Raw genomic sequence first — 22,704 nt, forward strand, 5'->3', positions numbered from 1 at the left:
ACCTGAACATCAGCAGGAGAGGACTCTTTAAAGTAGAGACACCACATACTGATATACACCTGAACATCAGCAGGAGAGGACTCTTTAAAAGCTTTCAAAAGGGATTCTGGGAGATGTAGGAAAATGCAGAATTGTTTTCACAGTGAGACACAATAAGATATCTCTACTTCATTACCAAATAGCTGCTAGAATTAATGAACATTGTGGATTTGCATGTGAAACTACCTAATGGTGGGGTTTCTTGATAGTGAACACGTTCTCATCCGTCAGGTTGTTCTTTCAGAGAGTAAACATTTCAATCAAACTCAAACACAGCAGGTTTTCACGAGTGTGTGTTCTTCCTCAGAGACTGCATGACACATCCTTTAATTATCTCCAACAGTCATTTCTTGTTTTGTGTTTTTCCATCAGCGTCACCTCTCTCCAGTGAATTTAACTATCGTCCTCGTTCCTTCAGCGGCAAACAAGCGGCACTCGAGCTAAACCCGCTTTAAATATTCAACGCCTTATGTAAGATTACGCAAGAACGAGGGAGAGCGGGGAAACATGGGGGGATCATGGGAAACTCTGAATATTTTAACAGCGACCTCATGCTCCACTTGCTCCGAGTAGTGGCTGAGAAAACACTGCAAATGGACATTTCCCATACACTGTTTACACTAATGCTTCTTATAAATGACGTAACAAAGTTGCCTTATTTAAAAAGAATAACCTAATACACTGGAAAAAATGCTGCTCCAAGAACGAGTAAATATATAATAAGGTACGAAATGGCTTGGTTAAGATTTCTTGAAGTAAAGATGGGATATTTAGATAAATGAGAAATGAGAAACTTATTTTTAAATATATTTGAACAGAATTATGGAATTTGTAACAAAAGAAATCCAGAAATGCTTAGACATTTTCTGTTTTCCGATGTTAGTTGGAGATTTTCTTATAAAATAAGATGTTTTTAAGAGAGTTTGACTTAAAAAGATGCTTAAGATGCCTTGTCTAAAAACAAGACTTAAGTTATTAAGTCTTATATCAAGTGTAACGACATATTCTGACTAGAAATTAGACAAATACACTTGGCAAGATTTCACATTTTTGCAGTGTACATTTCATAATAAATAAATACTTTATTTCATGTAATATTCAAATCGTTAGAATATGGCATGATTTAATACAGTTTTGTTTTATATGTTACACCAATGTGCTACTAACTACTAATGACCTCAAGTGTTTGTTGTTTTTGTGCCTAGGAATTAATGTTTGTTCATGTACTGGTACAAATAATCTCCTTTCACGACAAGCGACCAACGAGGTATTTGTTTCATGTTTTCATGTGGGCGCCATGTCCTATTTTCCTTCATATATTTGTATGTTTGGCTATGTATATATGTTGTTTTTTGGTGTAGTTCTCACGGCGCAACGGAAGAGGGGAGCTACAAGTTTATATCTCCAAGAATAAAGAACCAACCTGTATCTGTGTCGAGAAGAGAGCTACACTCCTCATGCACAGAGACACTGACTAATGTACAGTAAATGTTCTATTAGTTTTTTAGTTGTTTACCATTTTGTTTATGCAGCGCTTTCAGTAAACGTCAAATTGGTGAATGTTTCTAAATGCTAAATCTAGCCAATATGACACGATAATACGATAATACGATAATACGATAATACGATAATACGATAATACGATAATAGATAATACGATAATACGATAATACGATAATACGATAATAGATAATATGATAATACGATAATACTTCATTTGTCAGATCAAGTCTGAAATGTGATAGTCGCGACCCGAAATTATATATATTTAGCCATTAGCCGCTTTCACACCAAGTACTTTGCCATACTTAGTATCCCATGGAACTAAGTGCAGATCGCGTTCACACCGGAATAAGTCCTTGAGGGAAGATTACGCAAATGAAGCCGCTGACGTCACTTCTTCTTCTTCTTCTGCTTTGGGTTTACTGGCAGGCCGCAAACCACTTCACGGCGTATACTGCCACCCGGAGTCCCCGGCCGGAAGTCCCCGGAGTTGGGGACTGGCTTCAGTAGAAGCTGCTGGGACTCCCAGCAGCTTCTACTGAAGCCTTCAGAGTAAATCGCCAGAAACGCCGACACCTCCTCATCTCCACCGCTCCCATGTTTTTTTTTGTGTTGCCATAAGTTAGTCTCTCTGCGTTGGTGCGCGGGGCTAATGCTAATGCTAATAATGCTAATGCCAGCAAATACAATGGCGGCTTCACAAAACATTTCAGAGTTTTACGGGGCGTGGTTTGCAATTCGCCCAGCCAATCAGAAATTGGTACTTTTTTCTCCCCAGGAAAGTACCACCTCTCTAGCAGGCACTAAAAATGGGGGTAAACGTTCTCGGGACTAAGTTCTCTTTTTGGTGTGAACGCAAAATTCCAGGCACTATCGGAACTAAACGGGAAAAGTACTCCGGTGTGAACGCGCCTCTTGTTTGTTTTTCACTTTGTTCTGACAACTGAACTTACTGCTCCACACAGAGAGAAGAGCAAAGAGGAGAGAGTCTGTGTGAATTACTTTAAATTGTGGGTAAGGGTAGATAGCCCCCATTGTTCTGTGACCTGTCAATCATCAAACCGGGAGTCATATTTCATTATGTGTTCATTTGTATCTGAAGTTGTACCCATGGATGTATAAAGAATAGTTCTACCGCAAAGTTATTCTCCGTGGGGACTTCTGGCAACAATCTTGATTCTGATTGGCCAGAAGACCCGAAAAAACATCAGCAAAGATGTTTTATTGAGAAGATGATACTGCTTTAGCGTGCATTTGATCTGGGATTCGTACACAACACTGACCAGCGTATCAATCTGTCTCCATCAGCTTCTGTTTCTCCACTTTTAGTAAGATGAAGCTGTTCCTCACACTGTTGAAATTGATGAAGATGACGACCTATCCTACATCCTATTAGATCCTTTCTGACAGACTCAGAGTAGAGATGGCGGCACATTTGTCCCGAAGGCCCCGATGGAGAGTATCCACACGTCAGGAGGATCTGACTGATCTTTCCTCTGTCTCCATCCCTCTCTCTTCCTCTGATCCTCCCCCACATCGCCTGGTTCAAAGCCAGATGGAGGCTGTGTGAGGACCTGCTCGCAGTCAGCAAGCTAAATGACACACCGAGGCTTTGAAAGCGACGCTCGCACTGTTACAGGCTTCAAAGCAAAGTCACATCGCAGAGAACGGGAGAGAAGTGAGCAACAGAGAGGGACAAATGAAGAGCTTCTTGATAGCAGAGACACACAAACATCACAAGCTCAGATCCTGGTGGAAAACAAAGGTTTCTGCTGCCTTTCATTTCCTCTGAACTGAGGAATCATGTGATCTCACTGATTACAGTTAGGCCCGTTATAAGAGAGTTCATCTGAAGTCTTAATGTACAACTTAAGATAGCAAAACTACACACATCCTTTCCTTCAGTAGAAGTACAGATACTCGCGTTTAAAGATTCTCTGGTAAAAGTAAAGAGGGCTTTGAAATGTACTTCAGTAAAAAGTACCCATAACTAGCAGCTGTTTTAAAGAGTACCTGACCTCCCTTTATATTAATAGAACAATAATGTCATTGTTAGCTAATGAATGTTTCCATGCTGAACAACGGCAACATGACAACATTTTCATTGGTCCCTCTTCTTTAGAGAAGACCAGGAAATGATGGATACACGGATCGTGTTCAAATCAATAGGCACGCAATGACTCTAAATAATAATGATCACGCCACCAAACACACATTCAAACTAAAGGAACCAGCCTGTTTGGGAAATGTGAGAAGTAGAAAGTACAGGTATTTGTGTTCAACATGTAAGAAGTAGAAAGTACAGGTATTTGTGTTCAACATGTAAGAAGTAGAAAGTACAGGTATTTGGGTTCAACATGTAAGAAGTAGAAAGTACAGGTATTTGGGTTCAACATGTAAGAAGTAGAAAGTACAGGTATTTGGGTTCAACATGTAAGAAGTAGAAAGTACAGGTATTTGTGTTCAACATGTAAGAAGTAGAAAGTACAGGTATTTGTGTTCAACATGTTAGAAGTAGAAAGTACAGGTATTTGTGTTCAACATGTAAGAAGTAGAAAGTACAGGTATTTGTGTTCAAAATGTGAGAAGTAGAAAGTACAGGTATTTGAGTTCAAAATGTAAGAAGTAGAATGTACAGGTATTTGTGTTCAACATGTAAGAAGTAGAAAGTACAGGTATTTGTGTTCAAAGTGTAAGAAGTAAAAGTAAAAAGTCGTCAGAAAAATAAGTAGTGGAGTAAAGTACTGATACTAGAAACATGTATTTGTACTCCATTACTTCCCACCTCTGCTTGTATGCATGTTTCTGATCAACATGGGCTCCACAGGACTTTATATAACAGTGTTTTTTATAAGTGTGTGTACACGTATAGTCACTTTACTCAGCACTACTGCTCGTTACATCTTAATTCTCTTCCCCATAGTGCCATGAGCTGTTATTGCTCACCTTGATCTCACACCAGCCTCCGACGTAAACCTGACGTATTCGATTCTTGGTGTCTTCACGAGCAGTTTATTGGTGCCAGAAAATAACAGGTTTTGGGGGCCAAGAGTCGGCCCATTGCAGTGGAAACAGGAGGAACTGGCTCTGAAACCACTTTGGTGGGAAAGGGGTTTGAGTAAATTAAGCTATACTTGTTTCTTGGTGCTGCAAAGTTGTCCTAAATGTACCCATAAAGCTTTGCCACCATGGACACGTTTCATTTTTAACGAGTCTTCCCTCTAACGTTATTATTGAAAGTAGACACCTGCTGCATTCCTCTGAGCACCATCTGACACTTTACAGTCCTCCCAAAAGGAAATGAAAAGGCTTCAAAGTGACAGCACTGCATATCTGTAATTACTGCCCGTCTGTCTCTTTTCTCCTAAACATTGTCTTTGATGGAAGGGACTGTGAGAGAAAAATAGCAGTTGTCCTTCATTGTTCTCCGTCTGTCTTCTACCACTCTCCTGGCAGCCTGTAGTTACCACTGCAGGGGTGTGTGTGTGTGTGTGTGTGCGTGTGTGTGTGTGTGTGTGTGTGTGTGTGTGTGTGTGTGTGTGTGTGTGTGTGTGTGTGTGTGTGTGTGTGCGTGCGTGTGTGTGTGTGTGTGTGTGTGTGTGTGTGTGTGTGTGTGTGTGTGTGTGTGTGTGTGTGTGTGTGTGCGTGCGTGTGTGTGTGTGTGTGTGTGTGCGTGCGTGTGTGTGTGTATCGCTCCACATACTGAAGGTCAGAGTTTCTGCTTCTGAGCGTTTTAATATTTCTGACAGACTGAAAGACACATCTAGCCTTACAAGTGTTTTCAAATAGAAACCAAAATAGAAATGTCAGAATGCATCGTATATATATTTAGACCACACGCTCTCTGCAAGCAGTCTTATGTCAGGTAACGGTGACATATTCCATGATGAGACACTGCTTTAGTTTGGGTGGAAACATATGTTCACACTCTGCCGTGCTAGTAAATCTGACCTGCTACACTACAAACACTCTAAATCTTGCCAAGTATATGTGTCTAATGACTAGTTAGAATATGTCTTTACACCTGATATAAGACCTAATAACCTAATAAGTAATAATGCAGTGAGATATATGTCTTGTTTTTAGACATCTTAAGTATCTGGTTAAGTCAAAAAGACTCTTGAACGCATCTTATTTTGAGTGTTTTTTCTTACATTTCTATTGGAAAATCTCCAACTATCAGAAAACAGAAAACTTTGGAGAATTTCTGGCTTATTTTGTAACACATCATAAAAAACAAACATATTTTGAACTATATTTGACCAGATCTCATTCATCTAAATATCCCATCTTATTACAAGAGATCTTACCAAGCGAATGTTCACCTGTTCTATTGGCAGATTTCACTTATTACAAGCGAAAATACCTTATTTTTAAAGGTCCCATGTCATGCTGTATGAGAAACCAATGTGAGTTTGGAAAATTGCACAATTTAAATCTATTCTAGTAGACCTCAACAATGGAATTATGATCAGTATAAATGGCCATGACATGGGACCTTTAAGATTAATTTATGATTTTTTTTGGGGCAAGTAGCCAAAATAAATAGGTAAATATCAGGGATTTTGTGTGATTTTGATGTTTCTCATGTATTGAATGAATCAGACTTGAGTTAAATATTCAAATTCAGACTGCACAACATCTCGGGAAACCTCTTCATTAAGAAAGTATTCATTTGTTTAGTTATCAGGCCTTGTGATGAGATCATTGGATATATCCCACACTGACAACTAACCTAATATAATAATGTGAAATTAAATGTAATTAAAGTCAACGTTTCAGTTTTCCAGTGAATCCAGTTCCTTTTTCTACAGCTTCCATCTTATCTAGCCTCGCCGGCCTGAGTGAAGCACGGGGAGGTATTAGAGGGTTTGAACAGGTGTAAATCACAGCGGAGAGATTCATCCTTGATTTACTGTCCCTTATCCACACGAGAGAGAGAGAGAGAGAGAGAGAGAGAGAGAGAGAGAGAGAGAGAGAGAGAGAGAGAGAGAGAGAGAGAGAGAGAGAGAGGCAGAGAGAGAGGGGGGGGGGGCGAGAAAGAGGAAGAGATAAAGACATCAGTCGTCCCCTCCTGGCGGGGCTTCGTTCCTCCGAGTTTGTCCTCTTACTGATGTCCCAGACGACATTCATCTTCTTTATGTGACAACGAGGGGTGGAATTACTGCCACCACCACCTCAGTGTGTGTGTGTGTGTGTGTGTGTGTGTGTGTGTGTGTGTGTGTGTGTGTGTGTGTGTGTGTGTGTGTGTATGTGTGTGTGTGTGTGTGTGTGTGTGTGTGTGTGTATGTGTGTGTGTGTGTGTGTGTGTGTGTGTGTGTGTGTGTGTGTGTGTGTGTGTGTGTGTGTGTCTGTGTGTGTGTGTGTGTGTGTGTGTGTGTGTGTGTGTGTGTGTGTGTGTGTGTGTGTGTGTGTGTGTGTGTGTGTGTGTGTGTGTGATTCTGACACACACCGTATGTCAAGGGTGTGACCATTAGCATCACACCACCTCATGTTTCAATTACTACCTGTTCACATCGTACTGTGGGGCTATAAATGGGAAACAAATACATTTTTATTTCATTCATTAACCTTCATTGTAATGTTGTACATACATATAGCTTATCAATTAACATTTCTAATCATTTTCCAATAATTAATTGGTAATTTATTCAAATGTCTGAAGAAACCCTGAAAAGGGAGAGTCCAAGATGTGGTTTACGACTTGTTGTGTTGATATTTATCCAAATATATTACATTTTGAGAGATACACACAAGCTGGAGCAAGATAATAATTGAAGTGTATATTTTTATAGAATTATATAATTTAGATTTGAATGGATTTTTCCTTTTGCATGAGGCATGGACTGCTACACTGCAAAAATGTAAAATCTTGCCAAGTATATTTGTCTAATTTCTAGTCAGAATATGTCGTTACACTTGATATAAGACTTAATAAATTACGTCTTGTTTTTAGACAAGGCATCTTAAGCATCTTTTTAAGTCAAAGTCTCTTAAAAAAAACATCTTATTTTTATAAAAAAATCTCCAACTAACATCAGAAAACAGAAAATGTCTAAGCATTTCTTACAATTTCAATAATTCTGGTCAAATATAGTTCAAAATAAGTTTAATACAAGATCTCATTTATCTAAATATCCCATCTTCACTTCAAGAAATCTTACCAAGCCTTTTCGTACTTGTTCTATTGGCAGATTTGTTCACTTATTAAAAGAGAATCTTGTTTTTATTATATATTTACTTTGGAGCAGCATTTGTTCCAGTGTATCGACCAGCCTCAGTCACAACTAAGAAAAGACTTGTGGGAGTGTGTTTCAAATGTGAGAAAACTGTGACGGACGCTCATCCTTCATTAACATCTTTGAATTGATTGTTTTATCTCCAATTATATAAAACAGAAGTCCTTCGTCATTGTTTAAAAAATTACTTCAACAACCTGTTGATGCAAATGGTTGATTTTCTGTTGATCAACTAATAATTTCATTAGCAGTTTTTTCTTTATAGTACGTTAACTAACCATCTCTGTATTCACACATTCCTAACTACAGATGGAGCATCTTATTTCAGACAGTTTGAAACGCGAGGGTCGTGATTGGTCCGTGATTGGTCCGTGATCGGCCCGTGATCGGCCCGTGATCGGCCCGTGATGAAGAGCCGGCCCCCAGTCTGACTTGATACCGCCCCCGTGATAAATAAATGTAATTATTGTGAAGCCAGCTGCAATGGATCATTGATCCACCAGGGGGTGCAGTGGGGTTCCACACTGGAGCTCATGTGAAATCAACTTCGATACAGTAAGCTGGATGTACAGTATATCTGGTACTAATGTATAGCGGATCTTTGTTAAGATCCATGTCACGGATAGGATCATAGTCTGTGCTAAATAAGACATGTAATCATTTACAAAACATCACCATGTTGTTATTTAACAAAATAATGTTGTTTAGTCGAAAGAAACGAACGAGAGGAAATGCAGCCGGCTCTCCCGATTTTTAATCCTAATTTAATCATCATCTTCACCACGATCATTTATGTTTATGTTCGCCGAACTGTGTAGTTTGAATAAAGCTCAGTACAGCTGTTTAGTTTGGCTATATATATGTATTGTTTGGGTCTTTTCCTTGGATGTCTTGTAAATAAATGACCTAGATACTTGTTTGGTTAAATTGTGAATGCAGGAAAAAAGTGGACTTGCACAGAATCCTCAAGGTTTCAGTCAATTTCTTACATTTTATTACTGTTGCACCATTTATACAAGTACATATAATTTTGAATGCATCAATTTCCATATCATCTTTTTGTTTTGTTTGTGGTGTGGAAATAGCAAGTGGTGAGACATGGAATGAAAATATCAACTGGAGTTGCGATGGATGCAGAAAACTGAGAAATTAGTACTTTTTTTCCCACTTGACCAAAAAGACAGGACTACAGGTTCACCCAACCACGGACATGCAATTTACTGAGTCAAGAGAGGAAGAAAAAACTGAGCCGAGTGACACGCAACGCTCCTCCAGTTTGAGCTTCTGCTACGGTTTGACGAGTGCTGGGAGGACGTGTTGGGTGTCAGTCGGAGGAAACAGAGAAACTGGCAAATGGAAAGCTGGGATGGATAAATATATAGATATATACTGACATATAGAGGCAAAGGTGGACATTACAAAAGTCTATTTACTCAAACACTGAAGTTAAGACAATTTAAAAGGTACTTTCTTGACTGTTTTCAATTCGGAGTACTCCAATTTGGCAAATTAAGATCTTCCGTCTATCATGATCACTGATATTTCCTGTCCTTTAATCTCTCCTTTCCCTCGTATCACCTTCCTTTCTTGTTTACATATTTCACTATTGCAGTTTTCCTTGTTTCTATACCTCCTTTCTTTCAATCAGCCCTCCTTTCTTTCAGCTTATATAAAAGCTTCCTTCCTATCTGCCGATCCAAAAGCACGACGATGGTCAACTCTCTTCTCCACTTTCAGTACTTTCCCCTTGGAAACTGTAGCAAATAAGAAAATGCAGGTATGCCATGGAGTGTTTCTTACCCCCGTGACATTGCTTCTACTTGAGTAAAATAGGTAAATACCTTTGTTCCACCGCTGCATTTACGTACATATATGCCGTATATATTGAATGAGAAATGAGAAATCAGAAGCTCCCTTTTCATGTGCAAGAGTTTTCCATCCCGTTGTGATAGCATGGCGTTTTCCACGGGACCAAAGAAGATCACGTAGGTTAATGATGACTCTGATCATTCACAGAAACCCCCCCTCTGGTCCTCCATGAGTTTTCAGAGCTACACTGATACACCAACCTCTGACAAACAACACAATCTGTGATCTCGACCGGGGTGTTTTCAGCCGCTTAGATACCAAACTGGTGAGGTTTGCACCGCAGATGTTCCTGCTGTGATCTAAAGAAAGTTTCAAAGGCTATATGAGAAAGTTACGTGAATGGGTTTACTGATTGAAGATTGGTTAATCAAGACGATCAACACATATAAATAGCTAATGTAATTCCAAAAAATCCAGAAATTGGGATTGTTGTTGGGGGTCTTTCCTCTAGTTTGTGATAAAACAACATGTGGTAAGTACATGTTAACACTTTCCATCTCTGCCCAGTATTAATATGGTTTCACAATATACTTTAACTCCTAATAAGTATATTTTGCTGGAGTTAAGAAGAATGTAGAACTTTTACTCACAGCATTTGTAAGTATGTCTACTTTCTGAAACGTACTTAACGGTCCAGAAACTCAAGCCAATCCCAGAAAAAGTGGTTAACTCCTGACATCTCCTGATATTTCAATAAACGTCACCAGCTTGTTATCCTAAGCTCGATCAAACTAACGCTAGGCGAGATTGTGAATGTCTCCCAGGTCCCAAAATATATCTGTCTTGCCTAGTACCTTGATCAAATTCGTCATCAGATTTGGACAAAGAGTCCGAGAAGTCTATCGGACTTTCTAAGAACACGCTGGAGATCTTTCAAAAGGAGGCTTTGCAGAATTTATAAGTGTATTACAAATGTTAAAAAACCACTTAGTTTGCTTACAATATACCCAAGGGTTTCAGTACAAAATGTAGAAGTTTATCTGAAACTTTTTTTATACGTCTAAGAATGTGTTTGGCTCTGCAAAGCCGGACTTTTTTCAACCTCCAAAATGTCTCAGGAAGGCTTAGCTTTCTCAGTCCTCACAACAGATTTAAACTCATCAGTTTTTGCCGTATAGAGACCCAACACAACCCAAGAATACCAAAAAGTACACGGTTACAACTCCAAAGAAAGACTGGAGGTACCAGGACAAGACGGAGAGTAGGATACTCAGAAGAGGAGGGTAGGAGGAAGAAGAAAAGTGGACCGATTCAATGGAAGTCCAGCTGGTAAAGACATTTCTCAAACCCCCTCCTTCCCTCAGTCCCATGTCCTCAAAAGTAGCCGTTCTGACGTCCTCAGAGCGGGGGGTAAGCCTCTTGCCTTCAGGAGGGAGACGATGATGAAGGTGGGATGGCTAGGCGAATGGCCGACACAAACTCGTATCAAAGTTCAAATACTACAGCAGAAAAAAATAGAATAAAACGTAACAATAATAATAGCAATTATAATCTGCAGCGGGGGGCGAGGGGGGGGGGGGGACTTCTCCAGGTAGCTGCTCAGGTTCATCAAATCATTACCATTACAACTACTATTATTATTATTATTGTTAATATCATAATATGGGTGGTGGGCTAGTACATTTCATTTTTTTTTTCTTTTTATCTTCATGGTTGAGTTAGGTACTTTTTATGTTATTTCCGAAAAGAAGCTGTCCATTAATCTTGAACTGCTACGGTTTGATCCTTGCTTGGTGCCTCTGTGGCGTTGGCCTCTTTGACGGGGGTCTCGCTGGCGGCTGGTGTTGAACTAGGTGCTGCGGCGGCGGGCTCTTTTCCCGCTGCGTTGGCCTCTGTCGGCTCGGGGGAGGCAGCGATGGCCGCCTCTGCTTTGGCTGCTGGAGCCGCCGGGGCCTCAGTCTTTTTGGCGTCGGCCTCTTCTTTAATCTCAGGTTTCGCCGCCTTGACTTCGGGCTCTTTCACGGCGGCAGGCGCTGACTCTTTGACCGCGGGTTTCTCCTCGGCCTTGGCGGGCTCTTCGCTCTTCGGCGCCTCTGTTTTCGGCGCCTCTGTTTTCGGCGCCTCTGTTTTCGGCACCTCTGTTTTCGGCGCCTCTGTTTTCGGCTCAGCGTTGGCGGCAGGTTTCTCTGGCTCCTTTACAGCGGGGGTGGCGTTCTTCTCCTCTTTCTTCTCCTCTTTCTTCTCCTCTTTCTTCTCCTCCTTCTTCTCCTCCTTCTTCTCCTCTTTCTTCTCCTCTTTCTTCTCCTCCTTCTTCTCTTCCTCCTTGGCCGCCGCCGTGTCGTTCGCTACCTCCTTAGAGTCGCTGGCGGCCGACACCTCGTCTTTGATGTCCTTCGGCGCCTCGCTCTCCTCTGCAGACGCCCCCTCGGCCGGGGCGTCCTTGTCTTTGGCCTTGTCATCGTTTACGTTGTATCCCTTCTTCTTTTTGCTGAGCTTGCCTCCCATTTTGGATGTCTGGCCTCTGAAACAGAAGATGAAAATACATAGATTTTAGTATAAGATAAGATAAGAAGTACTTTGTTGTTCCCAATTTGCCAAAGACATGGCATTGTACAATACAAATTAAAAGATTAGAAATAAACAGGAAAGTAGAAAATATACATGTTGAATTACAAATGTCCTGTATGATATTCACTCAAGAGAGTACAACAGTAAGATGCAAGAACATTCTCCAAACACAACCAAACAATGGACAGAATGAGAGAGGGAACCATGAATCAAGTCTTGAGCACATTGGAAGCTCTGAGTGAGCGATGCATTGAGCAACGTTCTTCTTCAGAAGATGATTTTTGATCAAGCGCAGTCTCTCTTCGTGGCATAAAGGAATACACTTATTGCACCGGCAGCCTCTACAAGATGGAAAGTGAATAATCTGACATCTCTGCATGAGGTTTCGTACGAACGCTCATATAAATGATATGCAGCCACTAGCCATGCATTTATGCAACAACATCCCCCGTATTGCATCATTGATGCAATCTCTCAATCTGAAGCACATGCTGCTCACAGAGCCTCCCGGCATGATGTCTCCCTCTCACTGAAAACAGTACGAGTCGTTTGAAACCATAATGTTCATCTTCTATCATCATAGAGCATCTCTTGTTCGATCAACAACTTTAAATTATAAATGCAAATACGTTTTTCCACAAGCAAGAGCAAATGAAAATGACTGTTACTGAGACAAAACTCCCATGAAATGGTGTTTTGTCTACGACTACTGCAACTGGCTAATTGAATTTGCACTTTACACAGAAATAATACGCTCAATACTTTTGACATGGTACCTGTTTAGTGGAGAAAAACCAATAGAAACACATGTTTAAACATGAATAGCTATCAGCCTGAATTCACAACCTAATATATAGCAAAAATGTGAGAAAGCTAGCAGCCTTCTGTATAAAGTGTGACACACGTAAAACATGGTGTCGTCTGCAAAGAATCGTCTTTTTTCTACCGGGATGTGTCGACCTCTGTGTTAAGAGACTACAATTCATATGATTAACGGCCCGTCCACGCGGCAGCGTTGTGTGCTTCAACGGAGACGCTTCCCATTCACTTTGAATGGGGAGACGTCACGCTTTGCCGAACTGCATTGTGGTTCCGTCGCGTCGCTTTGCCTCCGTTGCTCGCTTCAAAAGTTGAGAAAAGTTCAACTTTTCAAGCGTTGACGGAAGCGCCAGCCAATCAAATCATATGCCAGTACAAGCGCTAGCCAATGCTTGTGTGTCCAGGGCGGGAGATTAATGTGATTGGTTGTTGGTCGCACGCCAGACACGCCCACCGGCAAGCTTCAACGCACGCTGCCGTGTGGACGCACCGTAAGAGCTGTAGGTATGCATTTCTGAGCATGTAGATATTACTGTGTACAGGCAGGCTAAACACACACACACACACACACACACACACACACACACACACCTGCAGATTCCTGGCTCATGACTACAGTTGAAGCATTTGTTCATGGATATCACCATCTGTCTGCTCGATGGGGGAGAGGACTTCAACACCACAACAAATCAGGCTTATTAGGAGCAAGGACTCAAGAAGGGAACAATCGGATGCTGCTGCTTTAAAATATGAAGTCTCTATGTTCATGCTTAAAACTGCCAAAAGCTACTTGGCAGTCTCTTCTGCTCGTTGGGAAAAAGCCACAAAAAAGTCCTGAATGTGCTTCACTGTAGAAAAAAGACCTGAAAACTAAAGATACGTTTCTTAACCTTGACAGTTTGTTGATAAGGAACCACTTTATTTATTTACTAGCTCGAGAAAGCTTAGTTTTATGACCAGAAAGAACTCAGAGTGCACATTGTTGATATCCATTATTGGATCAAACAGTAATCAAAGTCATAAGATCTTCGGATAAATCTGCTAAATCTCTTCTGTTCCTGCAACAGTAGAGAAAAAAAAGAATTTCCTCAATTTTAGAAAATTGCTGGATATAAGCTTTAGTTTAAATGTAATCGCTTAGTGTTTGCTCAGATGTAACCCGAAAACCTCTGATGGGCAATACACACTTTCCAAATCTAACTATGTTCATCCACACTTAAAGTTAATTAAAAACGTTCACCTCCATTTCCCAACATTGCATGAGTTTTCAAAGTATTAGCAAAAGAAGGACTGGATTGCATCTGCTCTCAGGTCTCAGGGTAAGCAAAAAAACAACCCATTCTCTAGTATGCATTGCTTGTATTAATGCAAACATCTACAACAACGTTAAATAAAAGTTATATTTTCCAAGGTGGTCATTTTGATGGACTTAACAAGGCCTCAAAATACCTGTCAATGTTTTTGTGAGGAGTTTTCAATGTTGTCCATTGGTCCCAAATGTTGGTGTTTTCTACAGTAAATGAGTTTTTGAGGTATGAGCATTACAAATGAATCCGTTAAATCAGGCCTGTATATCACTATGCAACAATTATGAAATGATGAGTTATCTTTGGTATTTAAACAAATCTATTTAAAATCACTTTTGCAATTGACAAGAGTAAGTGATTTCTTTCCAACATCAAGACAGAAGCCATATTTTCAAGTGGTGATTTAAAAGCACTGACCTTACAACGCCGCAAAATACTTCCTTTTTTATGTACCAACAAATCATCTATTTGTCCACCTGTACATTTTAAACCTGTAAGACATGTCTGTAAGCAGGTGTGACCCCTTCCTCCCAATGAAAGGTAGAGCTGGCTACTCACAGATTCTCCCTCTGAATGGGACAAAGCCGGCGGTGAATCCACTCAAAATGCTAATCACCTCTCTGACTGAATTACTCCACTATTCATGCAAAAAGCTCCCCTGAACCTCCGCCGGTCCGTATCTGCCGCTCCTCTCCCAGCTTTCTACGATGCCACAATGGAGGTCTCTCTGCTAACGTCCCATCATTTGACTTCCCGGCTTGTACAATGACTCACAATCATCTGAGCGGACAATGGATGCTTTTCAAGCGAAGGCACGCTCCCTCGCTGCTGGGCGTGAGGTTCCAGTGTTTGAAGAGCTGAGGCAACCTGGAGAAAATGCTCTGGCTCGCACAAAAGACTTAATTTAACCTGAAAACGGCCATCAGGGAAGCACAAAGGGAAGTTTGATCTGCCCGACGTAAAATTCCCAGCGTCAGTTTATGTGGACAATGGTCATAGTGCTTCGTAAAAACACAAGATGACCTAGCTGAAGTGTTTGACAATGAAAAGGCTCTTTAAAATGCATTTAAATAAGTCCAACAAAACCAGAATGTTACATTTCTGGTGAGGCCGGACTAAAAAGTGTGTAACAGGAAAAATTGGAGCCTAACGAGCCCCGATAAACAAACAACATGTATATTTTTTTCACCATAAGATATTTGTGATACACACAGCTGGAGCAAGAGAATAATTGAAATGTATATTTTTATATAACCATACAATTGAAATATGATTGGATTGTTGCTCATCTTACATTAACGTCTTTGAATTGATTGTTTTATCTCCGTTTTCCAATGGATTAATGGAATCACATGTGTATCAAGTTCTATGGCTTATTACAGCTTTTAACTAATCTACAAAACATTTTTTATAAATGTCCTTTATATAATGTGTTGCATTGTTGGAGGAGCTCGGGGCCTACGATTTTCATTGCCATAACTACAAAACCCTTGCATCTTGAAAACAATGAGATTTCATGGATTGAAATGGGTGTAAATGGTTTGTTTGACCTTTCAAAGGTTCCCATAAGGATTAAGTATTAAGTGTCTCAATCCTCTTAGACGCCGTGTCATTGTTACAGATGTAAAAAAGCTAATCATCTTCTAACCTTGCTAATCCCTGATCTCAATCGCTGTGAAGTCAGTGACCGAGGCTGATCTCTTGTTCTCTGCTAAAACTATGAGTCACAAAGATTCTCAGTTAACTCTTTGCTGACCCTAACCCTAACAGAAACGTGTTATTCCTCCATTAACAACGCTAACCATGAAGTCTTAATTACCTTAACTTCATCAGGAGGACTTAACAATAGTTATTACAATTCTGATCGGTCAATTTGGAAATCCCTTAATAGTGTTCTATTGTCAGAGTTTGGCGATTTTTTATCCTCACGGTCTATTGTATATTTTCAACTTTTTAATGCTGTTTTAATTATATTTTGAGATGTGTAAATTCTAGTATTTTCTATAATTTCTACCATTGTGTATTGCCTTGTTTTGTTTTGTTGTTTTTTATGCTAGTGCAATGCAAAAAATGCCCACTTTGGGATCAATAAAGTACCTCTTATCTTATCTTATATTCATTTATTTCCTATTTGTCAAGAGCAGTAAACGTTGGATTCATGATGGCTAAACTGTCCATAAGTAAAGGAAAGGAAAGGGGGGGAGACGCACACTCGTGAACTGTTAGCGCCGGTGTTAGCGCCGTGTTATGCATGCCCACTGCACCTCGCGGGAGCGCACAACGTAAAGCATGTCATGGCCATTTATGATTTGTACGACAAAGTTAGGTTTAGAAACAATATCATTTCCTTTTTGGCGGGCATGCATAACACGGCATAACACCGGAGCCTCGCTGCGGGGGAGCTTTGGCGCTGTTCCAAGTTTGTTCTAGTCTGTCAAAATGACGGACTGCTTTCAGATGTTTCCGTCATTGTTAAAAAAATCCGTCATAGATGGAAAATATTCGGTTAGCGCGATCTCTGTTCACACGAGGTTATAGCAGTGCAATGCTACATCAATGGATTACTATTTAAAAAAGGTATGGTTGGTGCTAGGCAATAAAAACACGGATGAATCATAAAAATGTGAACATGAATTGCTGGTCTGTGACGTAAGGTTAACTCAGGTCAGAAAGGCTTCTCTTCATCTTTGGACGTTCAAGGTTCAAGGTTCAAGGTTCTTTATTGTCAATCTGACATAGCTACAGAGTAATTATGTAGTTGAAAATCTTATGTCACAGGCTTCTCCAACAATGCAACATAATAACAATAAGAGCAAGAGCAATACAAAAAGAATAATAGTTACAAAATAAAGTGATGATGTGGAATAGTGCAGTACGAGTCTATATACAAGTTATTGGAATGATATATATATATTAGGTATTAGATACATAATACTGAGTAGCAGAAGAATGTTTTGAAGATGTTTCAACAGTTCAATTTTTTAACAGTCTCACTGCCCGCGGGAAGAAACTGTGTCCGAATCTTCTTGTCCTTGCCAGGATGCTGCGGTAACGTCTGCCAGACGGCAACAGAAAGAACGGTTTGTCGTATACTCTTGGCTAACTTGATGCAAGGTAGTCTGTCTCTGCTGAACAGCAATATCATATTTAAATTCAACCACTTCCATGTCTGTGTTTTAAATGTTTCCTTTGGGTTATTCTTTAATATCTCTCGCCCTGTTTTCAAACCTTTAAACAGTGAGATCTCAGTGCATCCGTTTCAGGTCCATTTACTTCTCCTGAGAGTGCAACATATTCACACCAGCTGCACTTTTTCCCCCTGGTTTTTTTCACCGTGTTCAGCAGTTGCCTTCATTAACCACCGACTCTCCAATCCCTCAACAAAACTCATGATGGATCGCTCAGCACTGAAGACGTGTTTATACAACGTTATTAATCGATGATCAAATTTGTGTCTGTCGAGTCGAGAGGCAGAAAAAAAGCGCTTTAAGACGAGCTAAATTCCCGGGAGACTTTTCTTTAGATTGTTTCTCTCTCCTCATCTGTCACGCCCACGCTGAGACGCCACTACTCTGCTCTCTTTTCCCCGTCTACCCTTCCTCCTCTCTGCAGTATTCCTCCTCCTTCATCACTCCTCCTCTCCATGCCTTTGCTCTCGACACCTGCAGTGCTTTCTGTCCTCACGGTGTAATTTAAATCCTCTGAATTGCTTCTCCTCTCGGCTCTGCACCAACTGTCTCTACTTATATTTTCTTTGGCATGTCTGAATTACAGTCTCTCTCTCCTGTGATTATTTTTCTCTTTCTGTTTCATTGTGAGGGTTCAACTTCAACATATCTTTCTCTGCTAGTTCCTTTTATTTCTTAAGAATTACACAAAGGTAAAGCAGAGATTTTTGATGTGATGAAATCTGCACTAATGAGAGTTTCCATGACGATAAGCCATACTTAACCTGTTAAGCCCCGAGCCTGTTTTTCAGGTTTCAGGCTCGAAAATGACATGCCCAAAACAAATGACTACAACTTCACTTCTAAAAGGGTTATATGAATAATTTATTTTATCAAAGCAAGGTTACATCTGTGAGTTGGATGTAGAAGTGTCAGAATCAATATAGATTTTTCTCAGTCAGAGTAAATTCAGATGGAACATAGTAAAAAAAGGTAAATTCTTACCTCCGCCTAAAGAAAACACATTACTTATAGTGAAAACCACCCTTGAATGATGGGAAGGTAGACTAAAAGCTTTAGGAATCCAAACTATAACATATAATAAGTACCCTGTATCAAGATTGAGGCGAAACAAGTTAAATTTGACCTTTTTAGAGAGGTTTAGCAAAAAAAGGTTCCAGGCGGAATAAGCTTTCGGCACATTTGGGTACATCTGGTTCCATCAGTGCCATTTGACCTTTTTCAGGTACCAGACTATAAAAATGATTACATTGAATTATCACCATAGGTATTCATTCCATCCAAATTAAAAAAAATTAAATAAAAAAAACTTTTTGTGGGATTTGGGGCTTGACAGGTTAAAGGACCCTATTCTCCTCATGTTCAGGTGTATATCAGTATGTAGATGTGTCAATGTTTACAATGTGTCGGAGCGCTAGCCAATAGGAGCGGAGTGTTACATAGTGATGTCATTATGTTCAGGAAGTCCAATGGAGATGTTTCAGGCGTTCATGCCATTTGAAATAAATGTATTCTAAAACGTTTCCACGATAATACTTCAGATTGTTTTATATTTAAAGAAACACATTTTAATTGTAATCAATTTTTGTAAACAAAGTTTAACCCTTACATACATTTAATTCAAACCACTTTGACCCCATACTGTTGCTGTGTTTGGTTTGCATTTCTTTCTTTCTTTCTTACACACACTATACTTTGACTCCATTTTAAATCCCTCTCAGTCAATATATGATCTCTGATCTCTCTCCGCTCGGCAGATGGAGGTCTCCAGGAGGTCTCGGGGTCTCAGTAAATCCCCGGCCTGGCAGCTTCTGAGTTCCTGCCGTCCAAGAGGACACGTTAAAGGTTAAAGCTGTCACTGACAACCCCCCCATCACTGACCACCCCCCCATCACTGACCCCCCCCCCCCACATCCTGCTGGGACACACACCGCCTATTAAAGAAATGTCACTCTTCACCGGCTTGATCTTCAATCTCAGGATCCATGTATCTCTGATCCTCTCCAGAATGGAAGTAGTCATCACATACAGAGCATCAACTAGTTCCTGAACAGTGTCCTTCACATGCTGATATCCAAGAGAGGGAGTTACACAGTCACAAGATGGAGGAATAGAAAGCAGTATTCAATGTTTACTTCAGATTAGCTCCACGTCAGAAATGAGCAGGCTTGTCATATGTCTCTCTCCATAGAGGCTGAATCATCATGTTAATCACATAGCTATCATATGCCTCAAACAGTCCTGATGCTCTTCTAGGTAATCATACATCCTGTCATGTTCACAGCTAGAGTTAGGATACCTTAGTTAGCATGCTACTCTGATGTTGGAAGAGGACATTCACTATTTTCCCAACACTGCCCTTTCATGTCCAATGGAAAATCGACTTTACAGCACGAAGCAGATAAGAAAAAAAGCTATTTTTCCTTTCGCATTTCCAACGTAAAACAAAGTAGAGAAGCGCCAATGCAAGGCTGTTAGCCAGCATGTTCGCGTCTGCAGAAAAAAATATCCTTTGGCATACAGTATAATGAAAACACACCTGTTTCACTGGCACCTTGGCCATTAAACCAAACACCCACCCCCACCCACACACACACACACACACACATACCATGTATACATCACTTCGGGGACATTAGATTGACTTACATGCATTTCCTGGAGACTTATCCTAACCGTAACCATAACCAACACATGCCTAACCCTAACCCTTAACCTTAACCTTACCCTTACCCTCACCCTAAACAAGTCTTCACCCTAAAGTGAATGATTCCCCTCATGGGGACCTCCATTTTGTCCCCATAAGGGAGGCGAGTCCCCACACGTGACTGTGTAAACAGATTTAGGTCCCCACAAGTATAGTAATGCTAGGCCCACACACACACACACACTCACTCACACACTCACTCACTCACTCACTCACTCACTCACACACACACACACACACACACACACACACACACACACACACACACACACACACACACACACACACACACACACACACACACTCACTCACACACTCACTCACTCACTCACTCACTCACTCACTCACTCACTCACTCAACACACACACACACACACACACACACCCACACACACACACACCTCACACACACACACACACACACACACACACACACACACCACACACACACAACATTCAATTATGCAATTTGGTTCACTTGCATTTTACTCTTTGTAAATAGAAATGTAACCAAGGTGCATATGCCTGTGAACCCATTGAGACACTGTATGTAATACATAGCAATAGAATCAGCTGGAATGACACAAAAGCACCTAAATGCGCCACTTGGCATCAGCTTGTTTGTTCCTAATAGATGACATTTGTGTACAAACACGGTTGAACAGAGACACCCCACTTTGAATCAGGCCTGGAGCTACAACACACTCCTCCTGTGACTCACTGACCTGCATTGCAACACACTGCTGCCTTATCAGAGCGATCTGCAGCCACACACACACTCTGCTGCAGCCACACACACACTCTGCTGCAGCCACACACACACTCTGCTGCAGACACACACACACTCTGCTGCAGCCACACACACACTCTGCTGCAGCCACACACACACTCTGCTGCAGCCACACCACACTCTGCTGCAGCCACACACACTCTGCTGCAGACACACACACACTCTGCTGCAGCCACACACACACTCTGCTGCAGCCACACACACACTCTGCTGCAGACACACACACACTCTGCTGCAGACTCACACTCCATTACTGCTCGGTCACTTCTCACCTGACCTCCCTCACACTGCAGCTGACAGAGAGGAACTCCAACGCTTCACACAGATAGTAGACTCCTTTTCTCCCATAAACCTTGCACAACTGAATGCAATGATTTCTTTCTTCTAAACCAGGGGTGTCCAAACTACACCATTTTGAATCGGCCCTCAGCAAATTCATTCAAAAGTCTAATGGAATATGGCCGACAAATGAAACTTGAGCTTGTCTTATATTGTACTTCTTAAATATAAATGTAAAAATATATTACACAGTAGTATTCATGTGTTAATAAGACCACTTTTCAAATCAATTCAGTCAATTAAAGTTAACATTTTCTAAAGTACCTATCTATCTAACATATCTTAGTTGCTCACCAGACACTTTTTTTACGCTGCTATGAACAATCTTGCACTATGTACATTCCCTGAGATATTGAAGTGACTGTTATCTTGGTATTTTGTATATATTGATTGTTGTGTTTTATTTTAAAGGTCCCATGACATGGCCATTTCTACTGATCATATTTCCATTGTTGAGGTCTACTAGAATAGATTTAAATTTGTTCAATTTTCCAAACTCACATTGGTTTCTCAAACAGCATCTCTGTATAGTATGTGTATTCACTCTCTGTCCTAAACGGCTTGTTGGAGCTCCTGCCCCCCCCCCCCCCCTCCCTGTGAGCCCAGTGTGCTCTGATTGGTCGGGACGTTGCGAGGCTCGTTGCTGCAATCTGCTGCGAGGAGCGGACAGGTTTCCGGGTCGGCGATACAGCGAGAACAAGCGAAACTCATCCTGAGCACACACAAACACTCACAGCCGAAGTAAACACAATAAGTGTGGCTTGATATTGAGTAAGAAAAAGGTTTATAACGCTGTGAGAATGGGTCTGCGGAGAGCATTTCTCCACCATCCCAACTCGTCTATTACCAACGTTCAGGGAGCTCTATGCAAGTCAATGGGACTCCCTGTTAGTTAGCCAAGGGACCCTGATGTGTGAGGTGCTCTGCGGATTGGTCCATTTGGGCCAATCCGGTCATTTGTTGTTGATTTGGGTGTTCACACGTCACTGAACCCAGGAAGCAAACAATGGAAAATGAGAAATGTCCAACGAGGCGTTCTGGGGCAGCATAGTGTACATGTGTCTGTTGATTAAGGGAGGAGCTGCCAACACTCACAACAATAATGGACCTACATTTGATTGATTTTGCTAACTTATAACTGAACTTATGAGGCAATAGACCTCTAGTGAGCGGGCCAGCCCTTCGTATATTTTTCTGTATGTGGCCCTCGGTGACAAAGGTTTGGACACCTCTGCTCTAAACCATCAACGTGTATCTTAGACCCGATTCCAACTAAGCTGTTAAAAGACGTTTTTCCATGGATTCATAGTCTTATTATACACATGCACGCATTTGGACTATGTTGTAAATGTATTATCTTTTCAATTTACACACGGCATCCTCCTCTGTTTCTCTC

At 40.9% G+C, this 22,704-nt stretch overlaps 1 protein-coding gene across 2 annotated transcripts in view; it reads right to left on the minus strand.

The window, feature by feature from the left end:
• Positions 1-8,746: 8,746 nt before the first annotated feature.
• Positions 8,747-22,704, minus strand: part of basp1 (brain abundant, membrane attached signal protein 1) — a 63,369-nt gene continuing 49,411 nt past the window's right edge. Inside the window, exons 1-2 of one of the 2 annotated variants that reach the window (XM_034135973.1) lie at positions 14,843-15,034; positions 8,747-12,111 (exon numbers count right to left, since the gene is read on the minus strand). In XM_034135973.1, the coding sequence (XP_033991864.1) occupies positions 11,349-12,095 (747 nt within the window). In that variant the 5' untranslated portion in view covers positions 12,096-12,111; positions 14,843-15,034 and the 3' untranslated portion in view covers positions 8,747-11,348. Of the gene's footprint in view, positions 12,112-14,842; positions 15,035-22,704 lie in introns of those variants that run through there. The other variant, XM_034135972.1, reaches the window with a different exon arrangement.

The sequence above is a fragment of the Trematomus bernacchii genome, unplaced genomic scaffold (assembly GCF_902827165.1).
Source record: "Trematomus bernacchii unplaced genomic scaffold, fTreBer1.1, whole genome shotgun sequence".
Taxonomy (NCBI): domain Eukaryota; kingdom Metazoa; phylum Chordata; class Actinopteri; order Perciformes; family Nototheniidae; genus Trematomus; species Trematomus bernacchii.